General features: G+C 40.8%; 1 protein-coding gene across 4 annotated transcripts in view; it reads right to left on the reverse strand.

The window, feature by feature from the left end:
* The window catches only part of Dock4 (dedicator of cytokinesis 4), a 457,617-nt gene that overhangs the window by 6,446 nt on the left and 432,889 nt on the right, over positions 1 to 18,282 (reverse strand). For 2 of the 4 annotated variants that reach the window (XM_058576080.1, XM_046435366.2), the window contains 10 exons: positions 16,617 to 16,703; positions 13,040 to 13,216; positions 12,248 to 12,331; positions 9,434 to 9,553; positions 8,931 to 9,052; positions 8,481 to 8,601; positions 7,216 to 7,297; positions 6,975 to 7,084; positions 4,554 to 4,626; positions 2,634 to 2,747 (listed from right to left, as the gene is read on the reverse strand). In XM_058576080.1, the coding sequence (XP_058432063.1) occupies positions 2,634 to 2,747; positions 4,554 to 4,626; positions 6,975 to 7,084; positions 7,216 to 7,297; positions 8,481 to 8,601; positions 8,931 to 9,052; positions 9,434 to 9,553; positions 12,248 to 12,331; positions 13,040 to 13,216; positions 16,617 to 16,703 (1,090 nt within the window). The remainder of the gene's footprint in view (positions 1 to 2,633; positions 2,748 to 4,553; positions 4,627 to 6,974; positions 7,085 to 7,215; positions 7,298 to 8,480; positions 8,602 to 8,930; positions 9,053 to 9,433; positions 9,554 to 12,247; positions 12,332 to 13,039; positions 13,217 to 16,616; positions 16,704 to 18,282) is intronic. The other 2 variants (XM_058576081.1, XM_058576082.1) reach the window with 2 other exon arrangements.

Here is an 18,282-nt window from a genome sequence, read left to right on the forward strand (position 1 = left end):
CTGCCCCCAACACTGTTCTCGGGTCTTCCCTTTGTCCCATGGGTGGTGGTATTCAATGGATTTTGTCATCAGGGCCAGAAAAGCGATCTCCTTGCTCTTTAACTAGATTTTTAAGTCTTATACTTGGGACATAGCATGCGTGATGGCACTGCCCCCTCTGTGTGTGCCTGTGGATCATATCCAGTTCTCTAGATCGTGACTATGCTGGGTGAAAGCCGCATATGACACAGTCACCAGGGGGAGGGCAAGCCACACTTCCCAATTCCACACAGAGAAGTTGCAGTGAATTCAGGATATGTTGCTTTGTGATTAGCTGCCACTCTCCCAGTTGTCACAGTAAGGTTTGTAACTCCTAAGAAAACCACAGAAAAGCTGAAAGGAAGAAAGACAGACAGTTACAGAGGCCTACAACAGTGACCATGGATGATGACATCAGGACAGACCATGAGGGCAATCAGTGCAGAAGGGATGGCAGCCCTGCCAAGTTACCTGGGGAGAAGGAAGGTCACCCTCCTAAGGGAACAGGAAGAGTGGTCTGTTGTCACATGGTGGGTGTAGCCTTCACCTGGCTATGGCATGCTGTCAGACATGTCACCTTCTAACACAAGGGCTACTTCTCGTGGCTCATCAACTGTGGGTACTGATTATGGAAGAAATCATGCATATACAGAGAAGCCAATCCTGATTGGGAGCTATATTTATGTCATCACTGTGGCAGAAGTCAAGGTTTCCTGTTCCTCTTGACTCAGGCAGGTGGTGACATCTCCATAGTTGGCCTTGGCACTCAGTGCAGGTTCACAGATCCTTCTCTGGAAAAGCATTTTCCCACAAAGGCTAAAAATGGTTCCATTAATATCCTTGTCTTCAGGTTGAAACTGGCCTAGGAACCTAACTACCATCAATATAATGATGATGATGATGATGATAATAATTATTATTAACATTATTGTTAATATTATTAACATTATTTTTCCTTAAAAAAATGCCTTTAAAGTTCCCAACTGTAGGGACACAATCAGGTTTGAACTGGAGACAGCCTGAATCTATGTGAATCACAAATGAAATACAAAAAAAATTGGCTGATGTGTCTTAATCTCCTGTCATCACATTGACACAGTGATGCAGATGATCAATAAGCTTAAAGTAATTTCTTGTTTTGTTTAAAGGTCTCATGTGCCTTTCAAAAATTATAGGTAACTTGACTTTCAGCTTTGACAATTTTAGAACACACTGGGTAGCATATAGTTTATTTTAAAAGGTAAAGTCAACTTTCTTAGTAAAAAAGAAAACAGAACAAGATGCTAGAATACAGCAAATGAAATATGAAAGATCAGTGCAGAAAAATCTATGGAAGAAACAATGCCATATTTTCTTATTTTTAGGCTAACTATATTTGTAAAGTTCAAGTCACCTTTAGACATAGGTAGGTGCTGAGAAGACCCCCAACACCAGAATAAGCAGAGTCAGTAAAGTAGGACAGGACGCTTTTAGCAACAGCTCCAGCCCAGCATGATGGCGCATGCCTATAATCCCAGCAGTCAGGATGCTGAAGCAGGAGGATCATGAATTCAAAGACAGCCTCAGCAACTTAGTGAAGCCCTAAGCAACTCAGCCTCTCAATTAAAAAAAAAAAAAAAAAATATATATATATATATATATATATAAATAAATAAAAGCTGGGGATGTGGCTCAGTGGCTAAGCACCCCTGGGTTCAATCCCCAGTACCAAAAAAAAAAAAAAAAAAAACCAAAAACACAAAAAACAACCAACCAAACAAACAAACAAAAAACCCCAAACAACAATAAAACTCCACATTCAAGTCTCCATTCAGGAGGAAAGTGGCCTCTTATTGCTGTACACTCATGAAAAAAAATTTCTTTTCTTTTCTTTTTGGTGATGAGGATTGAATCCAGAGCCTTGCATGTACTAAACATAACACCTACCACTGAACTACCCCATCCCAAAAGTTTCTCAGAAACCACTACCAGAGGTTCTCAGAATCTAGTGAGCATGAGAATCACTTGAAAGGTGTGGTAAAAATACAGACACAAGGATCTTTTCTCAGAAATCCTAAAATTCTGATTCAGTATGGCTGAGATTAGGTCTCAGAATCTGCTTTGTGAGCCAGGACCCTAGGGAATGCAGTGCCTTGCATCAACCTTTGAGAAACACTCCCCTTGCATCCAGACTTAGAAAGCAGCAGGTAATTATGAATGCCAGAAGCCCAACAAAATTGCTGTTAGTTAATTCCTATTTAGGGGCAATTGAAACCTTGGCATGAGTCCTGAATGACACTGAGGAGAGTGCCTGAGTTAGCAGAGGGTGATAGGAACCAGGTGGCTCAAGCAAAGGCTGGAGGAAATGTGAGTGGCCCAGCAGGGTTAGAGGGTTGAGGATGGTGACTGGGGAGCACCGACAAAATCTGCCTGAGGGCTTCATTAGGAATGGACCACTGTTGGACATGTAACAGAAGCTGGGGAAAGGGGAGAACACTGTAAATGAAGTATGCAGCTACCAAGGCTTTCACCTCAGAAACAAATGCCCACCTTTCTCTGAGGAGTTGAGGATAAGTTGGAGTAGTGAGTAAAAGTTAGTTTACAAAACTAATTGTTCAAATGCTTCAAATACCCACCAGTCTGTGTGGGTCTTGGAGGGACAGGGGGAGAGATAAGTTTCCCACTATCCGACATGTTCTTGGCTTCTTTCCCACTGTCCAGGCTCCAGCTGCTAGGGGTAGGATTCACAGCTGGAAGGGAATAACACAGCTAAAAACACATGGTTCAGCTTTGCTTTTCCAGCACTTGAGATATTAGAATAAAGTCAGAATTATCCAGAATGAAAAAAAAATCCAGAATTATTCAGAATGAAAAACCAAAAAAACAAAGAGGAAAACCTCCTGAATACCCAAATTTCGTTTAATTGGCTACCTGACAGAGTTGACATTTAATTGTAGGCTAGCATGTCTCTTTAATTCCCTAAGCTGTAAAACAGGACTACAAATCTCTATGCCAGAGTATAGAAACTTGTTGAGAATTACAAATGTGTTTAGATGCTGGGAGACAGATGGAAGATATAGTCACTGGTCTATTTTAAAACTTGTTTTTTAGTGGAAATTTATGGACATGTGGCACCCAAAAAGGGAGAAGGCAATGACATCCTAATATTTCAACAGTTTGTTTGGCAGAACTATTGGGAAAGCATGGCTGTACCACACCACCTCATTGACTAATTCTTTGAAGAAAGAAGTCTTGTTCCTGAAATCAGTGGATTGCAGTGAAGTATGTCCTAAGGAAACCATTTGGAATACTGAGTGCCATTCTTATTTTGTGATCTGTCTGCTCCATGCTTCACTGAGATGCAGGAATATGGAACAATCCTGCCAGGAACCAGGGCAGGACGCACAAGGTTGGTGACAGTCACTATGCAATGAAGTCCGCTTGGAGTTCCAGGAGCTCACTCCCTGTATAGATACTGCCATCTCCTGGACATGTTGAAAATTTCCACATTTTCCCACTAAATTACCACTTTCATTTAACAGAGTGGAATGACTCTTAAGATATTTTTTCTCTATTCCTTTTAAATTTGCTTTGTGGTTCTCTTTTGATAGAAGAGATGAGAAAAACAGCACACCACCCAATTTCTAGCGGCAAAGATCAATGCTTGACTCAAAACATTAAAGTTAAATTAGCATTTTAAAATTATTTTGGCTAAGGCCTCACTGATTTCCATCTTCTTTTGGAAAGTTTTAATGTTAATGTGTCAGTACCCAAATGACAATACAGTCTAGTTTTTAATGAGGGCAATTAAAGTGCACTTTACCAGGACGTTTCATTAGGGACTCTTGATTCATTGGCCTGTGGGACTGCTCCTATTTTTGAGGCCTGACCCTGAAGCGGCAAATTGGTGACTTGCTGCAAACCCCCACCCCCCCACAGTTGAAGAAGTGACATTTAATCTGCTCTTCATCTTCTGCCCATGTTGCAAAACTAATGCTAATTGGCTGCTTATTCAGATGCATGTATTTGGTTCTCATTTGTGTGTGTCTGCGCGTGTGTGTGACCTTGAGCAGGGCACACTCCGTTATGCACTGGATTGCAATTTTTAATAATATTTAATTGTACAAGACCCATATCCGAGTCACCACAAACAACAGATGAGCTGGCTGAATGGGCTTTGTAAGGGAGACAAAGGATAGGGACCACAGAATCAATCTTCCAAGTTGCTATTTTCATTGTGCTGAACAAGTGACCTAATTGGCAACTTTGTTTCAGGAAGAACAGGCTTCACATGGGGACTCAATGAAAGACAACCAAAGTCATTCAACAGAGGCATTTCTAAGTTGCTCAGATTCTGCCCTTAAATCTCACAAACAGTTGATGAAGAATGGATCATGAATACTGTCTTTCATTAGTTCCCTAAAGAGTGTACTAGTCCTGATCATTAACGACCTAGAGCCCTGCCTTCCACAGGACACACGGAAGACTGGAGAAAATGAGGACAAAACAAACCCTTATACATCCCAGGACTGAGGAGGGGGCTGGTAGATACCCACCTTTCTCAGGGGCAGAAAGATTTGGGTCACTTCGCGGCAAGGCCCCATCTCCAATGTGATTAAACAGCATTCTCTGGAAAGGGATAAGAGTCTGTTTTTATGATGCAATATACTGACAAGTGAGACCTTTTAGAAAATGACATGATTTATCTCCTTATTGAAACTTTTCGTTCAAAGTATTTTTTTTATATGGTATGATGAGCCTAGGAACAAAGAATTCAATTATACTTAAGGGGAAAAGAGCCTTAGGTTTTGAGAAAAAGAATAGTGTTTTAGAAGTTTGTATTTCATTTTAAATATCAATGGTAAATAAATACTTATAACAAAATATAGAAAAAATATTAAATAGTGGTTGAGCTATGGTGTTCTTTATAAATACAAATGCTAGACTGGCAATATGAAATTAAGGTAAGAATTAAAGGAGAAACTGTAGCTCAAAAAATTCTCTAATGAATGGACGTTTTAACCCCTTCACATTTTAAATCCAAATTAAGTTTAAAAACATATGAAATGGTTAATATTCTGTATTTTTTAACCTATAAAATGCCAGTTTTACATGGTGACCTATTAAAAAAAAAGTTCCAAGTCCTTAACTAGATGCACTATAGCAACATTATTATTGTAATACTGGCAATATACACACTGCTTTGAATTTTACCCAAAGTAGAAAACTCAGGAGAGTAATCAGGGAAGGCTTTCAGAGTTTCCCATGCTGCCAACATACTTTCCTAGAGCAGATGGAACACACTGTGAAATCCCCTTGCAACATCAAGTGACAAAGGGAAATAAAACTGGTTAGCTGGTTCAGCCAAACGCACTCAGATATAATTTCTGCAAGACATCAGTGCTGCGCAGAGGAGGTATCCTGGGACTTTCGGGAAGATCACACAATCAGCAAAGATAAACCAATCAAGCCAAATCCCACTCGCTCTCATCCACTTCCAGATGCAGCTACAGACTTCTGCCAGGATGGTGTAGAAAAACAGAGAAATTAGCTGGAGTAGAAATAACTATTTTTCTCCGCTCCTAAATTACTCCCAAATAATCTATAAAAATTCAGGGCTACATACAAATCTTCAACTTTGAAATCATTCTTTGATGTTCTAGAAGCGCCCAAAGGGCTGAACCCATGACCTCAACCTTCAGATTAAGAGAATCACTTTGAAGCCAAGTTTGGGGGAGGAGGGTTCAAGCCACATTCCCTTGTCCCTGTGAGGAGTACTGGGAAAGCCAGAGGATGCAGCCACTTTGCCCTCAATGCCTTAAAGAAGAATGGCAAAGGCAAACAGATTGCTCCTGCACTCTTGGGGATTTCAGAATGGAATGGATTGCAGCTCTCTTATATAGGTAAGAGAAAAAAGAAAGAGTGAGGGACAATTCACAATAGCCAAATTATGGAATCAGCCAAGATGCCCGTCAATAGATGAATGGATTAAGAAAATGTGGTATATAACACAATGGAGTTTTACTCAGCCATAAAGAAGAATGAAATTATGGCATTTACCAGTAAACAGATGGAACTAGAGAACATCATGCTAAGTGGAACAAGCCAGACTCAGAAAACCAAGGGTTGATGTTTTCTCTCATTTGTTGAAATTAGAACAAAATAAGGAAAAAAAAAAAGCACGGGGGGAGGGGATCTGATATCATAAAGATATAGGGAAGATCAGTGGAGTAGAAGAAGGAGATTGTGAGGGAGGAAGAAGGGGCAGAAAAAGGGAGGAGATGAGCAATGAATTTGACAAAATCATGTTATGTGCATATATAAATACACCACAGGGAATTTCAACTATATGTGTATGTGGAAAGCACCAACCAAGGATGGATAAATGGATGAGCAAGGGGAGGGTCAGTGGAGTAAAAATAGAGGCAGGGGTCGTGGGGAGAGGGGGAGAATTGGAGACTGAAATGGAGTGGGTCAGATTCCGTGCATATATGATTTTGTCAGGATGAACCTAGCTACCAGGAATGACTATAATGCTCTAATAAAAAATTTAAAAAAAAAAAGAAGAGTGCCAGGTAGCAGTATACTTTTTCTTGAGAGTCATCTGCTAACCTAAAAAGCTCCCCCAGATTTCTGTTACATACACATGCAAACACACACACAGGCGATCCATTCACCCACTCCCCCTTGGAATGTTTAATAAAGAAACAAAATGTTGGTTAAAGAGGAAAAAGGATTTCCCATTTTCCTTTTCAGCTGTACTGCTATACAACCCATATAGCACTACCAGAAATACAAGGCTCAGACAGAATTCCTTACAAAGGGCATAAAACAAAGGGGGACTCTTCACCCAGCTGGCCTGTGGTCTGACAATGCCCATTTAGTTGCTTTTGGAAGCTATGGTGTGCTTCTGCCGAGGTATGTAAGCAATTCCAGACTTTTCCCTATATTCTGGTTTTCTCATCCACAAAGAATACCTGAGATGGCTCCACAGGTGTTGGATAAATGGCACTGCAGGGTCTTTCTCTTGGGGACAGGCAAGAGTTTTCTCTGGAATGTTTGTGTTTGTCAGATAGCAAAGGAGAAGCTGGGAAGAGAAGGGAAGAATCATGTGTGGTGCCATGTTGGACCTGTTTAAAGGCAAGAGCTGAGCTTCGGTGGCAGTAGGCCACAGGTTTCTTTGGACACCCTTAGTCTCCCCCACATTCTGGCACTGACCTCTGGCACTCGATGGAGCAGAACTTGTCACATTAGGTGAAGCAGAGTGAGTAGAACTCAGGCTTGAGGTAGATGGACTTGGCTGGAAATACATGGGGAGCTGTTACATACTGTTTAGAGGCTTCAAATGACATGGACACATTAGAAACAAAACCATCAACATTTTTTTTTTCAAATTAGCAAAAATAAAAAAATAAACATCAAAAGGCCATTTAAAAATATACAAAAATCTTACAAATTCAGACTGATAAGTCCTGTCTGAATTAATCAAGAATCTGAGATTTTCACTGACACCAAAGGAATACCTGTGCACTCATTTCTGCTACTGTCTGTGACTGCATACCTATCAGCAGCACACACCCAAAGAGTCAGTAGAGTGACTTCCAGCCCAGGGCAAGTACCTGGGCAAAGGTCTCTAAAAGGCACAGGGACTGCCTTCTCATTCTTTTAAAAAATGAGTTCAAAGCATGAATTTGGAAATACATGTTGTACTCCTTTTCCAAAGAAGGTGGGGGGAACAATTCAGCTCGGTCCTACTAAACTATCCTAAATGCCATATTAGTGATGTCTAAATAAAATGTTTCATTGCAAGACTTATGTTGGCTCTAAAAATACTTAAAAACTATATTTTTTCTCTTATAAAAACTTTATTATAGCTGGGTGTGGTGGTGCATGCCTGTAATCCCAGCGGCTTGGGAGGCTGAGGCAGGAAGATGGTGAATTCAAAGGCAGCCTTAGCAAAAGTGAGGCACTAAGCAACTCAGTGAGACCCTGTCTCTAAATAAAATACAAAATAGGGCTGGAGATGTGGCTCAGTGGTCGAGTGCCACTAAGTTCAATCACCGGTTCCCCTCCCAAAAAGAAACTTTGTTATAGAAAATTTCTGATATGTATATAAGCAGAGAAAAAAAATTTAATGAACCCTGAAACTAGGTCTTTCTTAAAGAGCCACCTGGACATGCTGAGGGGCAGCTAGTGTGGCAACACACTTCAAGAAATTCAGGATGGGGGGATGGTAGGTCTCAAAGCTAACCCTGGGTGGCTTGCCTGGGCTTTTCCATTGTTGTTCATGTCTTCTTAAAGCGATGGTAGTTTGGAAACACCTTTGCAGGCTCCAAGACCAACAAAGCAATAAGGGTGTTTAAAAGTTTGTCCTTAAGTTCTTGCTTGAAGGTCTGTTCATGAGCACAGCAGAATGAACAGACACTCTCACGATTGAGACAGAAAAGGAATAAACACGACCAGACAAAAAGCTAATAAAGTACCTGCATGTTAAAGACTTCATCAGAGCTTTCTGATTGCCCTGTAATATTGCTTACTTCAGCAGAAGCTTGTGAGGACAGTGAGGAGGAAGAATACCGGTTGACAGCTGGGTAACTTAATGGGCTGTTTCAGGGAAAAAAAAAATGGTCGTTAACTTGGTCTCCAAATTGCACTTTATCACATGCTGGCAAGGTATAAAACCAAAAGGGGGGGAGAGTAGACATCCCATTTTGTTGTCTCCCGTTTGCCTCAATATAATCAAATGTTTGAGTTTGTTTATTTCTCATGCTGTTGCTGTTTTACCAGTGGCAGATGTCTGCAGCTGCCTTGCGGGTTAATTATTTCATTAAGAAAAAGCCCATTTGACAAATTATGCCATAGAGAATGAGAGAATCATTCCAGATCATCCTGTGGGGATGCCAAATTGTAAGGTAATTCAAAATATGACTTACCTGCGCCTAGGAATTACCCTGGTACCATCTGGGCTCATGGAAGCTGGTGCTGAGTTCCTACACACCCGAGGACTTCCATTAGGAAAATGAACAGGACTGGCTTGGATACAAGCAGAGAACTCCTAAAGATGTGGTAAAGGAAATATTTTATTTCAGTAATGATATGGGCAAAGTAACTGCCACGATATTTTAATATACTAGATACATGTCCTAAATGCCATGAAATCTTTACATAGGAAACCATTAAGGTAAATTCCAGAATTACTAAGCCTTCCCTCACATTGTTGTTTACATGATACATAAACATGGCAAATAGCAGACAATGCATTTTAAATATTTAAAGGCTCCCCGGTTGGTGCTGCAGTTTGGCAGAAAAACCAAAAGATGTCACTATTGGATACTTCATTGTTGGTCTCTTCAAAAAAGAAAAAGAAAAAAAAAAAAAAAAAGCAAAGGGCAGTAGTTAGATAGATTACTCCACCATGAACACTGAGCATACATACCTGTATCCCTAAGCTCGACTTCATCACAAAGAACTGATCAACCAGCTTTTTGTGAAGGGGTCTCATATCTTGGGGTACAAACTTCTCATGCACAGCCAAACCAAATTCCAGAATCTGGGCCTTGATAATAACATAAGGAAAAACCCACATCAATGACCATCTCTCACAGTGTATGCTATGGACCAAGCACTGTATGCATGCGTTATTGCTAATCTTCTGGATCCCATAAGAGAGGAACAATTGTTACTTTATGATCGAGAAAACAAGATCAGAAAAGTCTTGCACGTAGTCAAAGACAAATGGGGATTTGAACTTGGGTCTGTCTGATTCCAAAAACTTGTTTTTTCCTAAGTTTTTTTTCTGTGTATTTTAGATCTTGAAATATAAATCTCCTAACAGACAGACTCTGCTTACAGCCTTGCTAAGTTGCTGAGGCTGGCTTTGAACCTTTTATCCTCCTACCTCAGCCTTCCAAACCACTGGGATTATAGGCATGAGCCACCAGCCCAGGGATTCTTGTTTTTAAGATATTATTCTTGTTTGCTAATTACAATGCAACAAAGGAACAGGTCGTTTTTAAAAAGTTTTCCTGCTGTGAGGACCCAAAAGAAAATGGACAGAAACATGTTTATCTCCTTTGTTCAGCTAGAAAAGGGAATAGTGTATGATTCCTTTGATTTGAGTACCAGCTATCTTGAAAATTTAAAAATGCTGAAGTGATCAATACAACCAACTCCTTAGTCTGTGAGGAAAATAAATGATACTATACCACAAGGTTTTGTATCTTTCCAGCTCCTGAAGGTTTTAGGTTGGAAGTTCAAAGCCAAACAAAACTGACCCTAATGAGTAAGAGAATCTAGCAGCTTCCCTAAGCAACAACGAATGACAACGCCTACTCTGGATGCCCACCCTATCCAACACATTTGTAAAAGGGGAAAAACACCTTGAAATAAATATGAAGGACACCCTTGAAAGAAAGAGCTAGAGTGGGATAAAGGTGCGGTTGACCTCTGTGCTGAGGTACACCATTTGGAAGATAGTGCTGTGGGCCAGGTGGCTCTCTGAAGCTGAGGTAATCCTCAAAGGACCTGACAGCTGGATGTGTCTGTCAAGGGCCATGCTCCAGGAAGGAGCACAGGGCAGTGCCTCTTCATGGCAACAGATAGCTTATCTGAGCTACCTGGGAAGGATGGCACATTCTCTAGCTCAGGCCCCTAATCAATGGTCCCACAAACAGGGGGTCACATGACAAGTCATTTGTACCTCTCATCTATACAAGAGATCTTGTTTCCTAGGCTACAGTCTTCCCCAAAGGTCCTGGTACATAATTAGGCATGATGTGGTGTAAATAAATGCTCCCTGGTTATTTTTGCTGGGAAGCTTCTTGGCCCTGAGCGACTACTTTAACTCTGGGGAAACAAATTTAGTCAGGCTGAATACAGCAGACACAGCCTGAAGCAAAGCATTCACATGAGATCATGCTCAGGTAAAATGTAGATTAAAAAAAAAAAATCAACCAAGGTTAAAGCCATCCCATTCTCCTAGGAATTAGATGACCTAACCTGCTTAATTCTAGTATCTACATCCCACCCGGGGTCACACTAAGAACTTTATCTATTCTCTATTTCACTGCAGATCAATGACAAGTAATTCCTCTTTCTTTTCCAGAAGCTGTACAAGTACCTTCATCCATGGCCAGTTTTGTGGACTGAGCCCAGTGAGCATAAAATATGGACTAAAATCAGATACAACCTTATCGCTTTCTAATCTAAAAGAACACACTTTATTTATCACTTTGGTATTATCAAGTGGGGAGAGATGCTTTTTCCCATTTTATAATACATGCTCCACTTTTCCTGGGAATAAAATGCCTTTATTTCCCATTTCACTTAGATTTCCAATCATGTCTCTCCTACCTCTGAGGTATTCAAACCATTTTTAGGCCAAAGCTATAATCCTGGAAGAGCTTAATCTTGGAAGTACACAGCAGGCAACAGATTAGTCACTCCAGTTCTTTTAATTGATGGTACCAAATAAGTAAAAATAAACAATGTTTCTTTGGAGTAGAAAATGGTGATTTCTAGCTGGGCGTGGTGGTGCACACCTATAATCCCAGAGGGTTGGGAGAATCTTGAGTTCAAAGCCAGCCTCAGCAACTGCAAGGTGCTAAGCAACTCAGAGACCCTATCTCTAAATAAAATACAAAAATAGGGCTGAGGATGTGGCTGCCAGAGTTCATTCATTGTTAAATTTGTTTTTGTATTCAGTGGTTGAGCGCCCCTGAGTTCAATCCCTGGTACAAAAAAAGGGGGGGGGGGCGGTGAGTTCTATTTAATTTTGACTATTCCATATCATCTATAGGCAAAGTCTGTAAAGCACAATACTTGTTATAAAGCAAATTCTATTGATTGTCCACTTTCTAATTACAACATTTGCATAATAATCTCATTCATTCATGCACTCATTCATTTACTTTCGGGTAGCCGGAACTTATTTAAGCACAAATTTTTGAGTGAGAAGTCAGCAATAAGCCTACAGAAAGTCTTTTGGGGGAAAGAATATTCAAAGAGACTACATGAAGTGCTTGCTATTATGGGCTGCCATAGTTCATTCATTATTAAATTTGTTTTTGTATTCAAGTGGGAAGAAAGAGTAGAAATTAGTTAGTTGGGATGCAGTACAGGTGTGCCTGCTAACTCCCGATCACCACTTTAGTAGACCACTGATTCAGAGAACAGTGTAGGCGGGCCTCTGGTAAGTAAGCACGTAGCCAGGCAAGATGGAGAGAAGGTGATTGGCTTCTGCCTCACTTACCTGCTCAAGCATCAGTTCTCTTAATCGTGCAATTTTCTCCCCATCTTCAGGGTGACTTAAAATATATTCTTTGACAAAGAATGCCTAGGAGGAGAAGGGACAGTCTACTTCAGGACAGTTACCAAGGAAGTAAAAGACACAGTTGTTGTTTTTAAAGACCTGGCATCTTAAGAGAAATGACATGATTATAAACCACTTGGGGACAGATGGAATGATTCTTAGTGTGGGTGGCTGGTCAGAAGGGAACATAAGGAAAAGATTGTTAAAGGAAGATCAGAGATTGTACAGTAAGTACCTTTGGTAAAATAAACAAAAAGCAAACCCATATCAATAAGATATAGGGCATTCTAGCCTAAAATAAATTGTTGCATGATTCAGCATGACCAAGATGGTGGCCTCATCCTTCAGGTGACTATGTACTTCTGTTTAAAACTAAAAGGGCAGAGGAAAAGTCCATTTAAAGGATTGTCTAAACAAGATCAGACTTTTCTATACCCAGGAACCTCTTTGCTCATACAAATTATTTTAGACAAACATTCATTAAGCAATCCTGAAATCTTTACTACTTTTATTCATATAAACACATCCTCAAAACATTACATGTTGGGGAAATAGAGTAAGTGGACATCACAAATGGCTATACATTTATGCTATTTCACAAAGGACTATATATGTGTCAATCGTAGCTGTTTGTCTGTATGGTGATATGAATACATATTTTGAAAAGATTCATGACACCCTAAGAAATCAAAACTGAAAACTTTCTCTCAAACAACAATCCCTAATTCTCACCTCTTGGTACCTTGAAACCCCACCGTTAACTGCAGCATCTATGACTCCATTCAGGCACATGGTCAGGGGGTTAATATTTTGCATCTGTCTTGTTTGACATTGACTAATCAGTGTCTTCAGCTGCTGGTTCTTATTTTCCAAAACTTCAATTGCATTTTCCAGAGGACTCATTTCAACCTGATAAGCAAATGAGCGTAAATATATATATAATATTGACTTTTGAAACATTCAAGAAGTAAGGAGGAGAAAGGAAAAGGAAAGAAAAAGGAAGAAAAAGAAGAGAAAGAGGAAGAAGGAGGAAGAAAAAAGTAGATTATCTATGTTCTGAATTACCAATACTTCTACCAGGAGCCATGCAGTAAAATAGAAAAGGACATGAAAGTCAAGTGAACTGTTCATCAGTAAGGTCTGAAAAGGGCAGGTAATTATATTCATTGACTAGAATGTGGTTTGGATAATCATTAATCTTTCATTCTAATTAGTACTGTAACAATGAATTCACTCCTTAAAATCCAAGAATCCCATGGTTCTCTTTTCTTCTGAAGGACTAAATATTGAGGGACCCCAAATATTATTATTACCTTTCTAGATGCTTATTTGATACAAAGCACCATGGGAGACAATAAAGATCATTTATAGATCCTCTGGTGTCAAAGGAGCTTTCAGCTCAGCTGGTGTTTTAGTCAGCTGAAACATTGCTGTGACCAAAAGACCCAACAAGAACAACTCAGAGGAGCAAGTTTGTTTTAGCTCACGGTTTTAAAGGTTCAGTCCATGGTCAGCAGACTCCATAGCTCTGGGCCCAGAGCGAGGTAGAACATCAGGGTAGAAGGGTGTGGGAGAGGAAAGCAGCTCAGGAAATGAGAGTCAGGAGAAGAGTGAGCTCTTCTCAAGAGGGACAAAATATATACCCAAATGCGTACCCTGAATGACCTACTTCTTCCAGCCACACCCTGTCTGCCTATAGTTGCTGCCCAGTTAATCCCTACCAGTGGACTGATCCACAGATTAGGTTGAGGCTGTCATAACCTAGTCATTTCACCTCTGACCATTCTTGCATTGCCTCACACAGCTTTCGGGGGATACCTCATATCTAAACCACAATAGCTGAGAAGAGGGGACACAAGCCCAGATGGACTGGACTTCATATGCACAGCACAAGACGGCATACAGTTGGGAGTTAAGAAAAGGAGATGATCATATACACTCAGCATCCATTTGTTGAGAGAGCCAAGTCGAATCATAATGACTTGCTGGGTTGTACAGTGGACACAACTGTGAAGATGACAAAAGTGCTCTTCAAATGAACTACAGATTTAAAGGCATTAGTGTTTTCACAAAATCTTATAAGCTATCAGGATGTATGATTTAAAAAATAAAGATCTATAACTTCATATGAAACATTTAATGCCACGTTTCTGAATTTATAGTTTTTCAGATTTTCTCTTTTCTTTTTGGCAGTGCAGGGGATCAAACCCAGGGTCTTGCACATCAGGCAAGTGCTCTACCATTAAGTTTTAGCCCCAGCTCCTTGAACTTTCAGATTAGAAAGGTAATATAAGGCATACAATTCAATAATCCCCATCAGGATCTGGGCAGTTTCCTTTAATCAACTGAATAAATATGTCTGCAGGGAAGCTTATAAGCATTCACACAAAATGACAGTAAGTTAATAAATGGCCTTACATTGAAGAGCTTAGATATATAAGCAAATAACTTTTAAGTCAAACCAATGTAAACATCTTTGGTTCTCAGATTTGGGCATTGCAGACAAGGAATCTTAATTCATTTTGGCATATATTTATTGCAGACCTACTTCAACATATCTGTGTTCTTGATGGCCTTATATAATAGGAATTAACAAGCAAGTCAGTAACTTTAATAGATGGTGGAACATTCCAGGCAGCAGGAACAAGAGAACAACACAAAGGCTCTTAAGAGTGGGCTGTGCTCAGGGAACAAGTAGCCGAGTTTGATTTGTTCTGACAGAACATAAGATTACATATTCTAATAAAGTAGGCAGCTGATGTTTGAAAGGCTGTGTTTAGTAAGCTCTTTTTATCATTACCAGCATGCTGTGTGTTTGTGTATGTGTGTGTTTCAAGAGCCAGGACCACTGGTAAGACCTCACTGGATTTAATGCTCTGGGTTTGATGGATCTAACAGGGCTTTCTGAATCATTATCGCAGCATGGATGACCAAGAGCCCTTCTGTGGGTTGGTCCATGCCATTCAGTAGGAAGCATAATAATAAGACTTTCTGATCACTAGGTTTGGCAGTCTCCTCTTTTCCATGGAGGGCACCAGGCCGTACCAGCTTTTGGGGATCCTTGATTCAGACTATACAAGAATACAACTGCAATGATGCAATCTGCTAAATTGAGTTCAGTTTGTTTAGGGAGCTGTATTAATTTTTTTGGCACTGCAAAATGAAAATCCTATTAAATCCTTAGCTTAATTGAACATAACAAGCTGAGTTTTAATGCTGAGAGATTTGGGGTGGGACTAGCCATTCTGGAAAGACAATTTGGGCAGGGGCTGCTGTTATTCATTGACAGAGTGGCCCTGTTATCTAAATAAAGTATGGGTTAAATTATACTTTCACAGTTGGCACACTTTCTTTCAGATAGAGGACCAGATCCAGCCATAACGGATACGCTAAGAGCAGGAGGGATGCTGGGAGGGTCAGGGCTGTGGCTACCTTCAGGTGCTGTTAGCCTGAAGAGCAGTAGAGATGGCAGTATGCCGGGTCTCATCCTCAATGTGGCTGCCTCCAGCTACTATCTCCTGGTTATCCACCGCTGGGGAGTGGAACCAAAGGTGTGTTTGACAATCAGCTTAGTGCTGTGTCTACCAGGTTCTATAATGGCATCTACTGATCTCTATCTGGTACTCCATGCAGGACAGCTCAGTTACTAATATCACACCATCCCCTCTATTGGAGACTGCAATAGTATAGACTTATGTGTGTCATACATGGTGCTGGGACTTTATATTAGTTTCATTTTGCCTATAAGGAAACCAAGGCTAGGAGAGATGAACACCACTGGCTTTGGAATCAGAACAATCTGAGTTTGAGACTGTCCTGTTTTCAACATTTTGTTATGTAACTTCTGGCAAAAGCTTTTAGTCTCTTGTTAAAAACTGTGAAAATTGGGAAAAGAAGACATCACTCTGATATAAGAATACATAGCTTGAATAGGAGGATCCAGTAAGACATAGTAGGCAGCCTTCTTGGCCCTGGTCTGCCACACACTACACACTGAAGCTCACTTAGCTATCTAGAGCAATTAGGAGAGCTGAATTTCACTTCTTCTCACTCAAGGGCCCAAGTAGTTTTTTTTATAGGCTGCAGTCACAGCTGTTTTCAAGGAATTTGTCCGGCTGGATGGACTAGGACAAGGTTAATGTTCACCATCACAGCCTTAGTAACAGCAGTCAGTATCATAAATATTCACTAACTTACTATGAGTGAATCCAGGGACTTGGAGTCAAAAACAGAAGCAATTAATATCCAGCATGATTCCAGGTGAGCTACTGTGATGAGAAAGTACTTGAGAATAAGCTCGGGTCCTTACCACTTCACGCTTCTCCACTTCAAACCAGCGGGAGATGCCAGGTAAACTCTGCACCAAGTATAATGATGTTCTCTCCACCCAGAGGCTCTACAAAACAGAAAACAAATGAAGTTCCCCCGTTGCCCTTCTTTCTAGGCACTGAGCTATGACTAACGCGATCAGGTTTTGCTTATTTGTCACCTTTTCTTTAGTCTTCGCTTGAGCACTCAGTAAGATGCTGCTGAAGCTTATGCTAATAAATCCATTGTATGGTGCCTGAAACTTTTTTCTATGTAGAATAAATGAGCTAGTGCTTCAGAAAGCAAGCTTTAAAATATAAAAATAGGCCATCATGTTATATTCTTTGCTATTTCTCTAACGTGTGAATTCAAACTCTTTGTCCCTCAAGGTTTAGTCATTTTCACCTGAAAGAAGGAACTGAAGGAGCTAGTCAACGAAAGACTACAATAACTGGTATCCTAAAGAATAAAAGAGCTTTAGGGATCATGCAGCTTGATCTTTCCATTTTAAAAGTGAAGACACTTTAAGCCTTAAGAGACAATGGACCTGCTGAAAAGCAGCGCACTATTCACCTGAAGAGCTGCACTGACCCCACCCCTAGAACCTGTCGAGGCCTCTGCCTCCTCCTCCTCCGCTGCTATACACTGGGTCCACCCGAAACATTGTAATCTAGACTGACATTTGAGTTGGCCCAGGGCTCCCTCTGACCAAGACTAGCACCCTCAGGACACAGCTGCCTTTGGCACAAGCTGCTGTTGTGACAATTTTCTCTTTCATCAACCCATTTTCTACCTATGCCTCATTTTTCTTATTTAAACCAAGAGGATATGAAATGCCTGAAATTGTGCCATTTATTCAACAACAACAACAACAACAAAAAGGAAGGATCTGTTTATGCCCCTTGAGAATTATCGAAAGGAACACGGCAGCGTCACTGTGACAAGATTTCACAGCATTCTGGTGGTGACAGGGAGGTGAGCAGATAAATAAGATCTTGGAGGGAAGAGAAGGAACATTCAAGTTGCAGCGAGGGATGCAGGTGTTCGTGCCATGCTGAGGAGGGGGATGGCAGCCCTCAGAGGAGGTGACACGTGAGCTGAATTTTGAAGAGTGAGTAGGAGTTTGCCAGGAGGAGAGTGGGGGTAGCTGCGCAGGCAGGAGGAAGCAGGCTTGTGAAAGGGCACCGTGACAGAGAAGGAGAGAAGCTGGGTGTTGCTGGAACTGAGGGAGAGGGTGGGTGAGTGGGTTGTGGTAGATACATGCTTGGGAGTGCAGTTTGGAGCCAATTCTGAGGGCTGAAAGCACAAAAATGAGGAGCCAGATTTACTGTCCCCCGCCCCAGGGGTGTTGCTGTATCAATGATAAATATATAAAGCGAGGGCCATGAGGAAACGTGGTGCAGTGGAGATAGTGATGGAGATGGCGTTAGAAGATGTGGGTTCCAGTGCTGTGCCCAAAGGTAATTAGCATGGGACTTGGAGCAAGTCAGCTGTTTGGCTCCAGTGCATCTCTGACTTGTCATCATTGGAAGCAACTGCAAGAAGAACTACATCATAAACTAATTAGATCTTCAGTTGATTTTAGAGGCAAAAAGAGAAACAGAAGTATCTAGAAAGGACTAGAAAACGATCATGGATCTTCTCAGTAATATCACAGTGATGTTTTC

Source organism: Marmota monax, unplaced genomic scaffold, assembly GCF_021218885.2.
Source record: "Marmota monax isolate L192 unplaced genomic scaffold, Marmota_monax_Labrador192_F-V1.1 WCK01_AAM20220418_F8-fsc00139, whole genome shotgun sequence".
Classification (NCBI taxonomy): Eukaryota; Metazoa; Chordata; class Mammalia; order Rodentia; family Sciuridae; genus Marmota; species Marmota monax.